This window comes from Bos indicus, chromosome 24 (genome assembly GCF_029378745.1).
Source record: "Bos indicus isolate NIAB-ARS_2022 breed Sahiwal x Tharparkar chromosome 24, NIAB-ARS_B.indTharparkar_mat_pri_1.0, whole genome shotgun sequence".
Classification (NCBI taxonomy): domain Eukaryota; kingdom Metazoa; phylum Chordata; class Mammalia; order Artiodactyla; family Bovidae; genus Bos; species Bos indicus.
The window spans coordinates 40,297,281-40,314,511 of record NC_091783.1 but is presented as its reverse complement, the minus strand read 5'-3'; the positions used below and the strand labels follow the sequence as shown (position 1 = coordinate 40,314,511).

Here is a 17,231-nt window from a genome sequence, read left to right as displayed (position 1 = left end):
TGCTGAAGTTAAGACAGGACATTAAAGGAAATGAGATATTAAAGGACATCAAAGTCACATTAAAGGAAATTAGAGCAAACGAAAATCTAGTCGCTGAGTAGAACTATTTATAGCCGCAATTCATCCTTTGAGGGAATTTCTTTTTACTACAGTGAATGCTGCCTACGTTAACTCTCTTTTCTTTATAAAGCAACTGGGTGCTTGTCTCGCATAATCTCATGGGGGGCATCTTTTAAGTTATTATGACTTAAGACTTACTACCAAATTATGGAAATAAATGCTCTATGACAGCTTTGTGAGGAAGAACTCATGAGTGTCGTGTGTCCTTGTGAACTACCTTCCTAAGAACAGGTTATATTTCACCCTCTCTCTGTGCAGCCCCCAGGATGAAGATGCCTCTTTCCATTTTGCTGGGAGTGGGTATTCTGTCGTGGAGAAGACTCTCCGGGCTACTGTGACTCAGATAATTATGCTTTTTAGTACCTATTCACCTAACGGGCTGCTTCTGTACCTGGCTTCAAACGGCACCGTAAGAGTCTTTAAGGGTTCTATGTCCTGCTGTGTAACTACAGTTGGATTGCTATGAGGATATTTATTAAATGATTGTTTTATGAGCACATACAAGGATAATATATACACATGTATGCCATACTAGTTTCCCATTTTAAATTATTTATCAGTATAAACTCACTGACAAACATTTGGAAAAGCATGTCAAATAGAAAATAGCTTCCCATCATTATGTGCATTTAGCCATGTCCAACTCTTTGCAACCCTACGGACTATAGCCCACCAGGCTGTTGTGTCTATGGGATTCTCCAGGCAAGAGTACTGAAATGGGTTGCCATGCCCTCCTCCAGGGGAATATTCCCAACCCATGGATCCAACCTGAGTCTCCTGTGTCTCTTTGTACTGCAGGTGGACTCTACCCACTGAGCCACCTGGGAAGCCCTCCCCTCATTATAAATGTCACTTAAACATTTATTATTAGATTTTGAGCCTAAATAAGAGGTCTTGTTTTATTCACTGTGACTTCCTAATCTTATTTGAATTCCATCAGAGGAGTTCATGTTCTTATTTTTATCTTGAGTGCGGGTGATCTTTCTGTTTTGTGGTTGTATTTTTAGGACTGGCTCATTTGTCAATCTAAGTGAACAAGATGCAGAGAGTCCACTTCTCTTATTGTGTTGTGGACTTTGACATTCATGAGTTTATTTCACACGTCTGTATATTAATCTAGTAAGCCTTGTGGACACTTTTAATGTCCAACTATTAGGCCAGATCCTGTTCTCTCAGTTTGACTGTAGGAGATTTCCACCCTCCCTGACTTGGAGGGGAAAGAAATCTTGTGATAATAATGTAACCACGGGTAAGTGTTTTCTCTTGTTTTTTACAGAAAGACTTTTTATCCATTGACCTGGTCGACGGCAGAGTCAGGGTAACAGTTGACCTGGGTTCTGGGCCCCTTGCTCTGATTACCGACCGACGCTATAATAATGGAACGTGGTACAAAATTGCCTTCCAGCGAAATAAAAAGCAAGGTAAGTGTGAGGACAGACGGACAAAATGCCCTAGTGGGAATGAACATCTTTCCAAAGTTAGCAGTCTTTGTTTTTTCTTTAGCTTTCTGAGTCTTCTTGAATGACATTCTATTCAAAAGCCCTTGTTTTCTTTGGAATTCTGAGCACCGGGATTCACAGCTTGGTGAAGGAATATTCTGTTTGTCTGTGGTTTCCAAATGCATTGGGCTTCCCTGGTAGCTCAGTTGGTAAAGAATTCCCCTCCAATGCAGGAGACCCCGGTTTGATTCCTGGGTCTGGAAGATCCGCTGGAGAAGGGATACGCTACTCACTCCAATATTCTTGGGCTTCCCTGGTGGCTTAGCTGAAAAAGAATCCCCCTGCAATGTGGGAGACCTGGATTCGATCCCTGGGTTGGGAAGATCCCCTGGAGATGGGAAAGGCTATCCACTCCAGTATTCGGCCCTGGAGAATTCCATTGACTGTATATGTATAGTCCATGGGGTTGCAAAGAGTCGGACACGAATGAGCGACTTTCACTTTTGCAAATGCATTATTTAACATTAAAGGCTAAATTGGAATCAAGGGTCAAATTGATTCCATTTTCTTTCACACATTCTGGTGCCATTTAGCATGTGCATTCTGGATTTATTGACTTTTGTAAAGAGGGTTTTCATTTGCCCTTTAACAGTCAAGAACATTCCTTGGTCAAATTTGCAGGATGGAAAAGAATATGTCTTTGTTAATGAACTTTGTGAGATGTCTGTGTTTTGTTTTACTGTAGAAAATGATGTTCTTATCCCCTTGATCTCCTATAGGGCTCCTGGCAGTTATTGATGCTTATAACACCACCTACAAAGAAACCAAGCAAGGGGAGACTCCAGGGGCATCTTCTGACCTCAATCGTCTGGATAAGGATCCAATTTATGTGGGTGGATTACCGAGGTCGAGGGTAGTGAGGTATGATACCACACTGCAGAAGTGTCATGTCCCTAATTACTGTTTTCGTTTCCATAACAAAATCCCACAAACCGGCCAGCTTAAACAACGGAAGTGATTAACAAATGTATAAGAAATGTCTCGTACAGTATCTGGAGCCTGCGGTTCTGATATCAAGTGTCCATAGAGCTGCTTCCTTCTGAGGATCATGAGAAAGAATCTGTTCCATGCTGTCTCTGGGCTTCTGGTAGCTTCGGGCATTCCTCAGCTTGTAGGTGGCATTCTTCGTCTTTGTGGACACATTGTTTTCCCTCTGTGTCTCTCTGTGACCAAATTTCCCCTTTTTATAAGGACACCACTCATACTGGATTAGAACCTATCCTAATGACCTCATCCTAACTTGATTACAACCACAAAGACCTATTTCCAAGTATGGTTACATTCAGTACCTTATGAATACTACGTCAAAGTAGAACATTAGAAAGTCAAAATCTTTTTTGAGAGGAGGTAGAGAACACAACTGAGCCCATAGCACTCTGTTTTGATTAGTATGCCATATTTGTTGTTGTCATTTAGTCTCCAAGTTGTGTCCAACTCTTTGCAACCCCTTGGACTGCAGCATGCCAGGCCTTTCTGTCCTTCACTATCTCCTGGATTTTGCTCAGATTCATGTCCACTGAATCGGTGATGCTATTTAACCATCTCATCTTCTGCCACCCTCTTCTCCTGTTGCCCTCAATCTTTCCCAGCATCAGGGTCTTTTCCAGAGAGTCAGCTCTTCACATCAAATGGCCCAAGAATTGGAGCTTCAGCTTCAGCTTCAGCATCAGTCCTTCCAGTGAACATTCAGGATTTATTTCCAAGTATGCCATATACTTGAGAAGTAAAGAAAGCCTTTTGTAGTAAAATTTATGATGTTCTACTGCCTGTAGAACATCTAAAAATGGTAACTGTGCAATATTTGGAGGCCTTACTTTCCATCACGCATCATTCTCCTGTCCAGACTTTCTACTAGAAAAATCTCTTTGGAGACCAAAAAAAAAAAAAGATCGTGCTTTCTACAGACTTATCTGGATTCCCCTTTTGTGTGATTAGAGTGAATAATGTATGTGAAAGCTGAAAGACCAGCATCAGCAAGTTGGATTAAAGATAGCAGAGGAGAGGTGCACTGATTCTGATTCTTGTTTAGCTTTGCGACTTTAATAATTCACATAAACTTTCTGTAGTTTGCCGTTCTCAGTTTTGTAATTTTGAACTGGGAACAAATTAAGCGAGACGTTTCTTTCACACCATTAAAAAAAAAGAATGCATCCACAGCTGGCAGTCAAGGCAGCCGAGCTCCCAGAGACTGAACTGTAAACTAAGTGCCATAACTTCCTTACGACAATGCACTGCCTTTCTTATAACTGGCCCCTGTTTTGGTGAGTACGTCCAAATGGTAATGACTGTAATAGTTTCCCTTAAAAATATTAAGCAGGGTTTGTCTAGGTAGCCACCTAGGTGGTTGTTGTTCAGTTGCTCAGTTCTGACTGACTCTTTATGACCCCATGACCTGCAGCCCTCCAGGCTTCCCTGTCCTTCATTATCTCTGGAGTTTGCTCAAACTCATGTCCATGGAGGCAGTGATGCCATCCAACCATCTCATCCTCTGTCGCCCCCTTCTCTTGCCCTCAATCTTTCCCAGCATCAGGGTCTTTTCCAGTGAGTCAGCTCTTGGCATCAGGTGGCCAAAGACAGGGAGCTTCAGCTTCAGCATCAGTCCTTCCAATGAATATTCAGGGTTGATTCCCTTTAGGATTGACTGGTTTGATCTTCTTGTGTCCAGTGGACTCTCAAGAGTCTTCTCCAGCATCACAGTTTGAAAGCATCAATTCTTTGGTGCTTGGCCTTCTTTGTGGCCATCTGGATAGTTGTGCTCACTAAATTTGATCCTTCTCTTTAGTCCTAAGGCGAGCACATGTTTGACCTGAATTCTCACCATCTCACGGTCAGTAACCTTTTTACAGGGAGACCATGACACCTGAAAGGAGATCTTCCTTGTTTTTATTTCTTCTTTCAAACCTGGAGTTATAAGATCCAAACTTTGTTGCTGCTGCTGTCCTGTCCTTCCCTACAGGAAAGGTGTCTCCAGCAAAAGCTACGTGGGCTGCATCAAAAACCTGGAAATATCCAGATCAACCTTTGATTTACTCAGAAATTCCTATGGCGTGAGGAAAGGCTGTATACTAGAGGTGGGGAGTGTTTTATGAATATTGAGAAAAGTGTAATCATATTAGGACGAGTAAATCAACTGCCTATTGATTTACTAACGTCATAAGGCAACAGGATCTAAACCAGGGGATTGAATAGAAAAGAGGGGGGTGGGGTAAACAGCAGCAGCCTCTGGGTGATGGTTGGGTGGGGGAGGTTCCACACACGGTGGACCTGATGGGCTTTCTTCTCTCCTCTCTGACCAGCCTGTCCGAAGCGTCAGCTTCTTGAGAGGTGGCTATGTTGAATTGCCCCCCAAGTCTCTGTCACCAGACACGGAGTTGTTGGCAACATTTGCCACCAGGAGCAGCAGTGGCATCGTCCTGGCTGCCCTGAGCCAGAGCAGTGAGAAGCCAGGTGATCGGCAGGCACATGGGGTGAGTGACCCAGAGGCTGTCAAGCCAGGAGCTCAGGGAGGAAATGACTTCAGGAAACACTGGATGGAAGATGACTTAGTCCTAACGTGTATTCTAGCCATGTGCCTGGTTGTTTATGGGGGCACATTTTTACTAAGGAAACGTGTTCATTACTGAATGTGTTTTCCTTCATGAATCAGTGGTGTCTTTGTGTTGCAAAGTCCATCTTCCTTGTCCAGCCACTGAGAAGAAAGACACTTAGTGTCTACCTCGGATCATAATAAATTAGGTGATATTTACCCTTTCCTCTCCTCAGACTTTATATATTACGTAATTCGAAGAGACTCCGAGAATGCTAAGGTATTATATTAATGAAAGAGAAGTCACAGAGCTACAGTTTAAAGTATGGCTCTCTACTGTGCAAGATATTTTATGGATACTGTGTGTTTATTCAGTGAAATTTTATTCAGCCATAAAATAGGAGGAAATCCTATGAATGAACACGTATGAACCTCGAGGACATTATGTTAAGTGAAGTAAGGTAAATGGAGAAAGACAAGTACTGTATGATCTCACTTATATGGGGAAACTTAAAAAAAAAAAAAAACTCATAGAAACAGAACAGACTGGTGGTCAGCAGAGTTTGTAAGGGCAGGAGGGAATTGGGTGGAGAGGGCCAAAAGGCGCAAATGTGCAGCTGTAAGAAGATCAGGGGGCAATGTACAGCGCGGTGACTATAGTCACCACACCATATTGCATTTGAAAGTTGCTAAGAGAGTGGATCTTAAAAGCTCTCCCCATAAGAAAAGATTTTGCAACTATATGAGGTGATCGATGTTAACTAAGCTTGTTGTGGTGATCATTTTGTGATATGTTCAAATATCCAATGGTTGTGTTGTATACCTAAGGCTAATACAGCGGTATATGTCAATCATGTCTCAGTAAACCTGGGGAAAGAGAGAAATAGATCAGTGACTTACGACGTGACTATTTGGTAGCACATAACGTAGCAATAAGGAAGTGTGAAGACTGTGTAGAAATGGAAATCTTTGATGTGGTTAGTGATAACAGCCTAATGCAGAAAGTAAATTAAGTGAGCAGAGATTAGAAAGTAGCATATGAAGTAGAAAGCAGTTGTGTCACATGGTGGTGTTTTTAAGGAGCTGCTTCCTTGGCACTAATACAGCCACATGGGCTTCATCAGATGATAATTCTTTAAATCCTATAGTAATGTCTTTTCTATGGGAATTATCTGTGTCTCCTTCCTAGCCCTTCTGGTCCATCATGCTAATTGAAGGCCACGTTGAAGTGCATGTTAACCCTGGGGACGGAACCACCCTGAGAAGAGCTCTCCTGCACGCTCCCACGGGCACCTACGGTGACGGTCAAGAGCATTCCATCTCCATGATAAGGAGCGGAAGGTATTTGCCTGACCTTACAAAGCTCCCCAGTAGGATGCCTGTATGGGGCTCTTTGCAGTGAAATGATTGGGATAATTAGTATGATGTCATTAGCATTCAGTTTTTAAAGTTCCAAAATAATTCTAGGAGCTTGCTGGAAGACCTCCTTGGAAATCAATTTCATTTGCTTTATAATAAGACATTTGCAGATTTTTCATAATTGAACAACCTTAACCCCGCCCTTTTGTGGGGCCCAGGATAAATTGTCTTTAGTTGGAAAAATTCTGTGTCAACTACCATTCATTACAGTGTTAATGAATTCTCATAGTGAGTGGGAAAATGGTAAATAACTGTAGTGTGCTCAGTTGTGTCTAACCCTTTGCGACTGAACCCACAGTCTGTAGCCTGCGAGGCTCCTCTGTCCCTGGGACTTTCCAAGCAAGAATATTGGAGTGGGTTGCCATTTCCTCCTTCAGGGGATCTTCCTGACCCAGGGCTTGAACCTGCCTCTCCTGTATGCCAGGCGGATTTTTTACCGCTGAGCCACCCAGGAAGCAAATTTTAATAGTGAATGGTATAATAGTAAATAGCAACAATGCAAACAGTAAAATGTAAATAGTAGTAAGTAGTGTTAGAGTAACATTTCTGTATTAATCTCTCTCAAAAACTATGGACCAAATGTTTTAAAAACACACTGGACATTTTGTCACAGATAAAGAAGTAGAGGATACACTCCAAAAAGCACTCGAACTGAATAATGTTTAATCACCATTACATTCATTTTGGGAAAATGTTCAGCTGTCTCTTTTCATGTTCAAGAGTTGCCTTTTTTTTATTCACACATGTTAAATTTCATGTTAAAAAATTTCTTTCAGGGAAAACTTTTATTAGTAAGAACTTGCTGGAATAAAATGGACAGTGATGTTTCATTGTATTTAAAAACCTTTATATTCTCCTTTAGAGTTGTTACTGTTCAAGTGGATGAGACAACTCCTGTGGAAATGAAGTTGGGCCCGTCAGCAGAAAGCAGGACTATAAATGTGTCCAGCCTGTACGTCGGGGGCATTCCAGAGGGTGAGGGGACACCCATGCTCAAGATGAGAAGCTCGTTCCACGGCTGTATCCGAAACCTGGTCTTTAACATGGAGTAAGTATGACTGCACTCTCAGCCTGACTGTGCCCGTCCCGATCTTTCAATGCCCAGTACCGACACTAATCTACAGTCTAATTTTGTCATTGGAGCTGGCCTCAAATTCTGCAGGTTCCCAAATGATAAGTGGATCCCGTGTTTTATCATGAAAGTCCCCCCAGATGGCCTTTATTGAACTAGAATGGTGGACAGTCTGTCATCATGCATGAGAAAGAAGAGAACCGCTAGACATGAGTTCCACAGGTGGTGCTGTGGTAAAGAACCTTCCTGCCAGTGCAGGAGACTTAAGAGAGTGGGTGCTATCCCTGGGTCAGGAAGGTCCCCTAAGGGAGGGCATAGCCACCCACTCCAATATCCTTGCCTGGAGAATTCTATGGACTACAGTCCATGGGGTCACAGAGTCGGACACGACTGAATAGACTGAGCATGCATATGGGTTTCCAGTCATTGTGGGAGATGGTCGATTCGGTTACTTTTAAGAGTATTGTATTCGTATTTTTTAATGGATTTTAAGTGTTCAGTAATCCTGTGACCTTGGTGCGTGTGTTGGCTTGTATTATCACCACTGATTCTGAAACGCTTTGTTTGTATCTAGACTTCTGGATTTCACGAGTGCCGCTGACTATGAACATGCAGACCTGGACTCCTGCTCACTCTCAGGGAGGCCGAAACTAGCCGTCTACCGCGAGGACGGAGAGCGCCCGCCAGAGCCCCAGCCTCTACCAAGTCCAGTGAGAAGGCCCTTCTTTAATTATGCAGTTCAGTATTAGTCGTGTCTGACTCTTTGTGACCCCCATGGACTGTAGCCTGCCAGGCTTCTCTATCCATGGGATTCTCCAGGCAAGAATACTGGAGTGGGTGGGTTGCAGTTCCTTTCTCCGAGGGATCTTACCTACCCAGGTATCAAACTTGTGTCTCCTGAATTGCAGGCAGACTCTTTACCATCTGAGCCACCAGGGAAGCCCTTGTTAGCTTTCACTTTTCTGTTTGATGATTTCTCTGCTTCCTTGGTTGAGAGCTCATGCTGTGATGATGCACATGGCTCAGTTGTGTAGAGCAAGGCCCATCTCTGAGTTCAGGGTGGTGGTATTGGTAGCCTCCATCCACTGACCTGGGAAACTGAGTCTACGGCCTTGCTCGGCCTGGACCCAGGGCACCTGCCCTCCAGCCCGGCTCCTCCTGGCTACACCTCGCTCCTGTCAAGGAGGAACCACCTTGGCCTGTCCCCTGTGGGCACGTACAGTCCCCTGCTGCCCATGTGCCAGCTGTTCCTGCAGCTGCCTTCCCCAGAGCAGGTTTTTTTTTTTTTTGAGGGGGAGTGGTTGCAGGCACAAGCAAGGCCTTTGCCCCTTGGACCTGATGAAAATTCATGGGAATATGGTGAACTTGAGTGGGACTGAGGTAAAAAACAGAGGCTCTAGTTGCCTTCTCAGAGAGACAGAGGGGTGTGGAACAAATAGCCAAGAAGGTAAAGGCTGTGCTGGTGTGTTTGTGTTGCTGGTGTGTTTGTGTTGCTGGTGCTCTGACACCCTTGCTTCTGAGATGTTTCCTTCATGGAAGGACATGTTTGTGTTGCAGGGTGTGGGGAAGGGCGGGGGTGGTGGGCCTGGCCTTGCATGGCTGTGAGCCATATGCATCTCTTACAGGAACTGTGCGCCACGGAAAGGGCCCCAGAATACATCCCCAATGCCCACCAGTTTGGCCTCGCAGAAGGCAGCCACTTGGTGCTGCCCTTTAACCAGCTGGCTGTCCGAAAGAGGTAGGTGATGCTCTAATGTCCTCACGAGATGTCTCATTGCTAGAAGAATCCAGGGCATATTCTTCAGCAGTGAGTCTTTTCCGGAAGAAGCTTCTCGTGTTTCATGAGAAGTGAACACTTTGGTGTGTTCAGCTTGCCACCACGTGGTGGCAGTGAGAGGCAAATAGGAACACAACTCCTATGCGGCTCAGATGCGCCAGCGTGGCTCGGCCGGGTTCCGTGGTTTGTCTGGACGCCGTCTTGATGATGGTGGGTGGCTGCCTCTCTGGCGGTGTAGAGGAGAGCCCTGGCTACCTAAACCCCTCTTCCTTCTGGAATCCCAAGTCCCCTGAAGCTGTCTTCTGGACGCTGAACCCCGTTCTACAAGAAGCATTCACTAATCTGCAGAAAAGCCCCCCCCCCCAGCTCTATCATCATGACCCCAAATTCCTGGAGCCACACGCACGCCAGCCTGCACGTTCCCTCTGCCCTTCACACCTGGCTGTCCCAGGCAGCCTTCTCCAGCTGGGGAAGCCAGCTCACATCCCAGAGAGCTCGTGGCCAAGGGTCCTCAGGACCTGCACGCCTCCCTGTCCTCCTGTGGGTCTCAGCCCCGCAGTCCACGCCCTCGGCTCTGCAGTGCTCTACCCCTCTGTCGCCGCCATCTGGGGTCACTGCCCCTTGTCTCCTGCCTTCAGTCCCCATGAGCTTGGCAGCTGCCCAGCCCCTGATCTTTGAGGTCCTCTGGCTCCGATCTGTCAGAGGTCTTTCCCTCGTTCCTCCCTGGCTGCCTTCTCCCCGTGGTCACACTGCTGAGCACTTCCTAAGTACCCACCCCACCTGCACAATCTCGCTTTAAGCATCCTGCTAACCACCTCTCTCTCCTCCTTACTTCTCTCTCCAGCAGCTGCTCACCCCCATCAAGACCTCTGAGCCCTCTGGCTTTCTCACCATCATCACCATTTTTTGCCACAGCTCATTAGCCCCCTTCCCCACTGGCCTCCACGTGACTCAGTTTTAACTCTGTGGTATATTTCTGGTGTTAGTTTTGGGGAGAAAGGGACCCTCCTTTGTTCACTGCTTGATCCTCTGCTCCTAGGAAGATTCCTGGCAGATGGAGGTAGGCAGTTACCACGAGTGAATGAATGGATAGATCAATGAAGGGATGGATAACCTGAGATGTTCAAAACAGATGTTGAAACACTTACCGGGGTCTTTGAATTTAAAGAGTGACTTTAATTGAAATTAATTTAATTGAAGAAATTTAATTGAAATTAAAGAGTGAATTTAAACAATTAAAGAGTGAGAGCATGCTCCTTCCTGAGAGCCCTCGCCTCCCTCCAGGCTCTCAGTTCAGCTGCGCATCCGCACGTTCGCCTCCAGTGGCCTGGTGTTCTACATGGCTCACCAGAACCAGGTGGACCACGCCGCGCTCCAGCTGCACGCGGGCCGCCTGCACTTCACCTTCGACCTTGGGAAGGGCAGGACCAAGGTCTCACACCCTGCGCTGCTCAGCGACGGCCAGTGGCACACGGTAGGCTCTCGGGAAGGTGGGGTCACTCGTGCCAAGCTCTGTTCCACGGCCCCTCGTGTGCACTCCGTTTCACAGTAGTGGGATCAACCCCTTTGATTTCCAGCTTGCTCTGTGTCTGATGTCTGCCCCATAGAATGTAGGCTTCTGAGGGGCACAACCTTTTCTGCTTCCTGAAATACCCTCAAGGGATCACTCAGTGCCTGAAACTTAGTAGGCACTCAGCAAACATTGGTAGAATGAACAAAATGTTCACTCACCAGGTATGTTCTTGGTTTGATGAGAAGTCAACCAAGCCCACGGGTGGTGTGAATGGGCCCAACCTGATGTCCTGGCCTCCGTGTTGCTGTGATGGGGACTCTCCAGCAGGTCCTGTGCTAACCTGCTCCAGGCTCAGCCTCCTCTCAACCCCGGAGGTGCGAACACCTGAGCCGTCCTTGAGGGTTCCATTCGGGTTATTACTCCAGCAGTGAACAGATGCTGCAAACAGCTGTTGTTTTCTCAGATTCCTTAGAAATGATTCATGTCTTCGGATCTCTCTAGGTCAAGACAGAGTACTTTAAAAGGAGGGGCTTCATGACGGTCGACGGCCAGGAATCGCCCGTGGTGACCACGGTGGGAGATGCCACCACGCTAGACGTGGAAGGAAAGCTGTACCTCGGAGGCCTCCCCTCCGAGTACAGGGCCAGGAACACTGGAAACGTAAGCAGCGTTTTCTCCGTAGGCCCATTTGTACCTTTATTGTGGTTGTTGTTTGTCTTGTGGAGGAATGTATTTATGTTTAAATTACCGTGTTTGGGCCTGGAGCTTGCCCACAAGATGGAAACATTTGGAACCACATCCCTCGACTGTGTGTTGGGGCTTCTCCTTGAAGCCCAGCCTGCCTTCCTGTTAGTGAACAAACAACTCCCTTCCCACAGGCGTTTAGCCCCGTGCAACTCAGGAAAAGTCCAGCAAATTTGTATTTGCAGGTTAGAACACGCCACGGTCTTTTCTTTTTTCCTGATTTTTCATTTATCATTTTTGACCGTGCTGGGTCTTTGTTGCTGCGCCTGGGCTTTTCTCTAGTTGCAGCAAGAGGGGGCCGCTCTCTGGTTGTGGAGCACGGGCTTCATTGCAGTGGCTTCTCCCGTTGTGGAGCACAGGCTCTAGGGCTCACGGGCTTCTGCAGTTGCAGCTCCCCGGTTCTAGAGCACTGGCTCAATAGTTGTGTGACACACGGGCTTAGCTGCTCCATGGCATGTGGGATCTTCCCAACCGAGGATCCAACCTGTGTCTCCTTCACTGGCCCGTGGATTCTCTACCCCTGAACCCCCAGGGAAACCCCACTCCACAGTCTTGATTTCCACAATATTTACTCAGTAGAAAACCCTTTTTACTCTATTATAGTAGCTTTAAGTTAGACCTTCACGTGAAGTATGGTGGCCACTGGATTTTTAAAACCAAAAGACAGTCTTTTACTGTGTGGTGTTGAAGAGTGGGAACAGTATGTGCTTGTCCTTCTCATGTCCTCACCATCACCTACTCCTGCATCATTTCACTTAGATCACCCACAGCGTCCCTGCCTGCCTCGGGGAGGTGACAGTGAACAGCCAGCAGCTGCACATGGACAGCCCCGTGTCTGCGTTTGCAGTGACCAGGTGCTATGCCGTGGCCCAGGAAGGAACTTTCTTTGAAGGCAGTGGATATGCAGCCCTCGGTATGTACGATCAATTGTCTCACAGGCAATCTCTGGGATGCCCTGTAATCTAAGATGATGAGGATCCAGGAATCATCCGATAGGACAGGACCCGCTGTACAAGCTGCAGTGAGACCACGAATTCTGGATTCTCAGCATCTTGTGTAAAAACCTGCTCACCTGTCGTGGTACCCAGATGGCCTCCTCTCGTTAGGAGAGGTGACCCTCCAGACGGCAACATGTGGTCCTGGTGTCATCTGTACTGGCCCCAGATTTACATAAGGCAAAAGCTGTCACTGTTCAGGTTAATAAAGACCTTTGAATTCCAAACCAGCACCATAAAGTGTCTGGACCAGCCAGCCAAGTGAGACTCAGTTTTGATGAAGAAATTAACTCTGTTTAGACTGTTGAAATATTCATGAGTAGTAAGTAGAGGAATTTAAATCTCTAAAATGCTTTAGGATGGAAATTCCTCAAGGCTTAGAAGTAGCCCTTGTTAAATATCTTACATGCTCTCCCACTTCAGATGCTTAATTGGCCGGCTAAACCTGGTGATTCAATGGTAAAGAATCCGCCTGCCAAGCAGGAGATGTGGGTTTGATCTCTGGGTCGGGAAGATCCCCTGGGGGAGGGCATGGCAACCCATTCCAGTATTCTTGCCTGGAGAATCCCACGGACAGAGGAGCCTGGCAGACTACAGTCCATGAAATCGAAAAGAATCTGACACGACTTAGGGACTAAACAACAGCAGCTTGCCGGCTAACTTCCTGTTTGCACTCAAACAGTGCTCCCCTGGCTCCTGTTCTATTTCCTATCACAGGGAACTAATTTCTGGGCTCCTTTGCCTGGGGCTTCCAGGGAGGCTCTGGTGGAAGGTGGAGGTTGGGAGGGAGGAGAGGAAAAGCCAGCAGGCTTCTCTCTTGCACTCTGTGCTTCTAGTAACACCACCATCTCCCACTTTTCCTTCAGCCCTGGGCCCCATAGGTAACAACTGCCTGCTATTGCTAATATCCCCTAACTTAGCCCAGCTTCTTTATCACCTGAATGAAAAATTCATTCAATTAAAACCCCACTTAAAAAAAAAAAAGCATAGTGTGGAGTCTAACACACTTAACACACTCAGCAAATAATGCCACACTGGTTAGTGGATACTGGGAAAGTAAAGTGCTCTATTTTTTGGATGGATAATGAACCAATTACATGGATCAATTCCCTTCTGATTTTACCTACGTGGCTCTGGATAAAAGCATGTGCCTATGTCAGCTCTAGTCAGGTTTAGCCCAGCTGGTAGTGTGTTTTCTTTAAAGGCATCACTTCATCCTACGGAGGTGCAAGCCGAGGCTCAGCGGTGGAAGAGACTTGCTGGTGGAGGTGGAGCTGGATCCAGAGAAGGAGCTGGAGCTAGGTCTCCTGACCCTCATCAGGAGCCCGACAGCAAAGCCAGCCAGCCAGCCCAGCCCCTGGCCTCTCTGAGCCTACGCCTTCATGCATCAGGCAGGCCCCATCACTGAGTGTCTTCCTTGTGTGTTTCAGTCAGAGAAGGCTACAGAGTGCGATCCGACGTGAACATCACGCTGGAGTTCCGTACCTCATCGGAGAACGGTGTCCTCCTGGGGATCAGCAGCGCCAAAGTGGATGCCATTGGACTGGAGATTGTAGATGGAAAGGTGAACACTTAATCTGGATGCCCTTCCCCCTCCCTGCCCCCGCACATCTCATCCCAGTGTCAGAGAGAGCAGTTGAGAAACAGTAGAAATATCTAGATCCAAATTTCTAATTATGCACTTTGATGGAATGCAGAAAAGATTCATTTAGTATTTAAAAATAGATAATCCTAAAAAAGGACTTCCCCAGTGACTCAGTGGTCAAGAATCTGCCTGCAATGCAGGAGACACAGGTTCAATCCCTGAGTCAGGAAGATTTTCTGGAGGAGGAAACAGCAACCCACTCCACTGTTCTTGCCTGGGAAATCCCATGGACAGAAGAGCCTGGTGGGCTACAGTCCAGGGGATCACTAAGAGTCAGACACGACTGAAGTGACTAAGCAACAATAACAAAGCTTCACATACAGCACAAGAAGTTGACAATAGGATACTTAGTGTTTCCCTCCCTCCTTCTGCAGGTCTCAGATTGTTTGTGCTACCACCTGGGGTAGTAGAGCATCCATGGTTTTTCAGGAGGGAGTTAGTAAATGTTCCTTCACAGGTGCTATTGCAACAGCTGTGAACCAACTTTCTTAGTAGACCCATGGGCTCCTGTCATGCTGAAAATATGACACTGATTTGAGGATGCATCAAAGATTGTGGCTCAGGCTTGCTCCCATGGAGGTGGCCGTTTTCCCTTCCGAAGCCTTGGGAATAGGCTAGCATCAGAATCCTTAGGACACTGTCTTACAAAACCACTGTTTGTTTTTCATAGGTTCAGTTCAGTTGCTCAGTCATATCTGACTCTTTGCAACCCCATGGACTGTAGCACACCAGGCCTCCCTGTCCATCACCAACTCCCAGAATTTACTCAAACTCGTGTCCATTGAGCCGGTGATGCCATCCAACCATCTCATCCTCTATTGTCCCCTTCTCCTCCCACCTTCAGTCTTTCCCAGTTTCAGGGTCTTTTCAAATGAGTCAGTTCTTCACATCAGGTGGCCAGAGTATTGGAATTTCAGCTTCAACATCAGTCCTTCCAATGACTATTCAGGACTGATTTCCTTTAGGATGGACTGGTTGGATCTCCTTGCAGTCCAAGGGACTCTCAAGAGTTTTCTCCAACACCACAGTTTAAAAACATCAATTCTTTGGCACTCAGCTTTCTTTATAGTCCAACTCTCACATCCATACATGACTACTGGAAAAACCATAGTCTTGACTAGATGGACCTTTATTGGCAAAGTAATGTCTTTGCTTTTTAATATGCTGTCTAGGTTGGTCATAACTTTCCTTCCAAGGAGTAAGCATCTTTTAATTTCATGGCTGCGGTCACCATCTGCAGTGATTTTGGAGCCCCCAAAAATAAAGTCTGCCACTGTTTCCCCACCTATTTGCCATGAAGTGATGGGAATAGATGCCATAATCTTTGTTTTCTGAATGTTGAACTTTAAGCCAACATTTTCATAGGTAGCCCTCCCTTTTAGCAGAATGCTCTGATGTTATGCACTCTAAGAACATCGTGTGAATGGACTGTGTTCCTTGAATAAGGAAGAATTCACCAAGGTATTGGCTTGTGTCTCGTTTGTTTAGCTCTTGTTTCACGTTAATAATGGTGCTGGGAGGATAACGGCCACGTACGAGCCCAAAACTCCCAGTAGGCTCTGCGATGGGAGATGGCACACCCTTCAGGCAAACAAGAGCAAGCATCGAGTGGTTCTGACTGTCGACGGGAACGTGGTTCGAGCGGAAAGTCCGCACACCCAGTCCACCTCTGCTGATACCAACGACCCCATTTATGTCGGCGGCTATCCTGGTGCGTGTGATGTCTACTCTGCTCACTTTTCGAGGGGCACTGCCTCTGGGGGAGGTCTTATCCAGGGGGATAAAGAATAGGGGTGAAGAAAGATACATGGTTTGGGTAACAAATCCTTTACCATTTTAGCTCTATTCCAAATGCCTAGGAATTCTTGGAAAAATCAGAATAATCTACATATATAAGTTGATCGGGGCTTCCCAGTTGGCACTAGGGTTAAAAAACAAAACAAACAAAAAAACCTACCTGCTGATGCAGGAGATATGAGACACGGGTTCAATCCCTGGGTTGGGAAATCCCTTGGAGAAGGAAATGGCAGCCCACTCCAGTATTCTTGCCTGGAGAATCCCATGGACAGAGGAGCCTGGTGGGCTACAGTCCACGGGGTCTCACAGAGTCAGACACGACTGAAGCCACTTCGTATTCATGCACGCGGAAGTTGATCATCAGGTAAGACTGAGAACATCGGGTATGGTGTATGGTAAGCTGGGTGACTTTACTGACAGAAATCTTAAATGATGCCCAGAAGTGGGAATCAATTTATGGGTTGGTAATCATTTTAGAGGACAAGCATGTGTCTTACCCTCTCACATCGCTTTTCAGATTCTCCAAGTAATTAATACAAATGTTAATAAGATAAAAATCCCTTTTATGACAAGTCACAACTATGCCTTAAAATTATTGCTTATTAATAGTTTTCTATAAATTACGCTATCACTGAAGCCACGTATGTGGAAAAATATTCTTCTAATCTTGATGCAGAAACCACAAGCATTTAGTTTTGTTTCTACTGCTGTTCTTACATCATTTAACACAACAAGATTTATTTTCTCTTCTTTCCTAAACAGCTGATGTGAAGCAGAACTGCCTGAGCAGCCGGACCTCCTTCCGGGGCTGTGTGCGGAGGCTCACTCTGACTAAGGGCCCGCAAGTGCAGTCCTTCGACTTCAGCACAGCTTTTGACCTGCAAGGAGTTTTCCCTCATTCCTGTCCTGGGACTGAGTCCTGAACTTTGGGGAATCCCTCAGTTGGGAACCATCGTTTATATTTTGAGGACTATTTTATATTTTGTGAACTAAAATCTTTACAGTTCAGATTTCATTTCCAACTCAGGTTCAGTATTTCCAGAGAGAACGTTTTTGTTTATGTTTAACTAAAACCATGTGTACAACAAATACCTCTATTAAATAGTTTAAAATGTAAATTGAAA

General features: G+C 46.1%; 1 protein-coding gene across 2 annotated transcripts in view; it reads left to right on the top strand.

The window, feature by feature from the left end:
• The window catches only part of LAMA1 (laminin subunit alpha 1), a 125,361-nt gene extending 108,130 nt beyond the window's left edge, over window positions 1–17,231 (top strand). The window contains exons 49-63 of one of the 2 annotated variants that reach the window (XM_070778924.1): window positions 379–529; window positions 1,397–1,541; window positions 2,339–2,480; window positions 4,576–4,690; window positions 4,916–5,086; window positions 6,335–6,486; window positions 7,427–7,612; window positions 8,211–8,346; window positions 9,262–9,374; window positions 10,698–10,887; window positions 11,428–11,586; window positions 12,430–12,583; window positions 14,096–14,229; window positions 15,799–16,021; window positions 16,870–17,231. In XM_070778924.1, coding sequence (XP_070635025.1) covers window positions 379–529; window positions 1,397–1,541; window positions 2,339–2,480; window positions 4,576–4,690; window positions 4,916–5,086; window positions 6,335–6,486; window positions 7,427–7,612; window positions 8,211–8,346; window positions 9,262–9,374; window positions 10,698–10,887; window positions 11,428–11,586; window positions 12,430–12,583; window positions 14,096–14,229; window positions 15,799–16,021; window positions 16,870–17,030 — 2,332 coding nt within the window. In that variant the 3' untranslated portion in view covers window positions 17,031–17,231. Of the gene's footprint in view, window positions 1–378; window positions 530–1,396; window positions 1,542–2,338; window positions 2,481–4,575; window positions 4,691–4,915; window positions 5,087–6,334; window positions 6,487–7,426; window positions 7,613–8,210; window positions 8,374–9,261; window positions 9,375–10,697; window positions 10,888–11,427; window positions 11,587–12,429; window positions 12,584–14,095; window positions 14,230–15,798; window positions 16,022–16,869 lie in introns of both variants that reach the window. The other variant, XM_070778923.1, reaches the window with a different exon arrangement.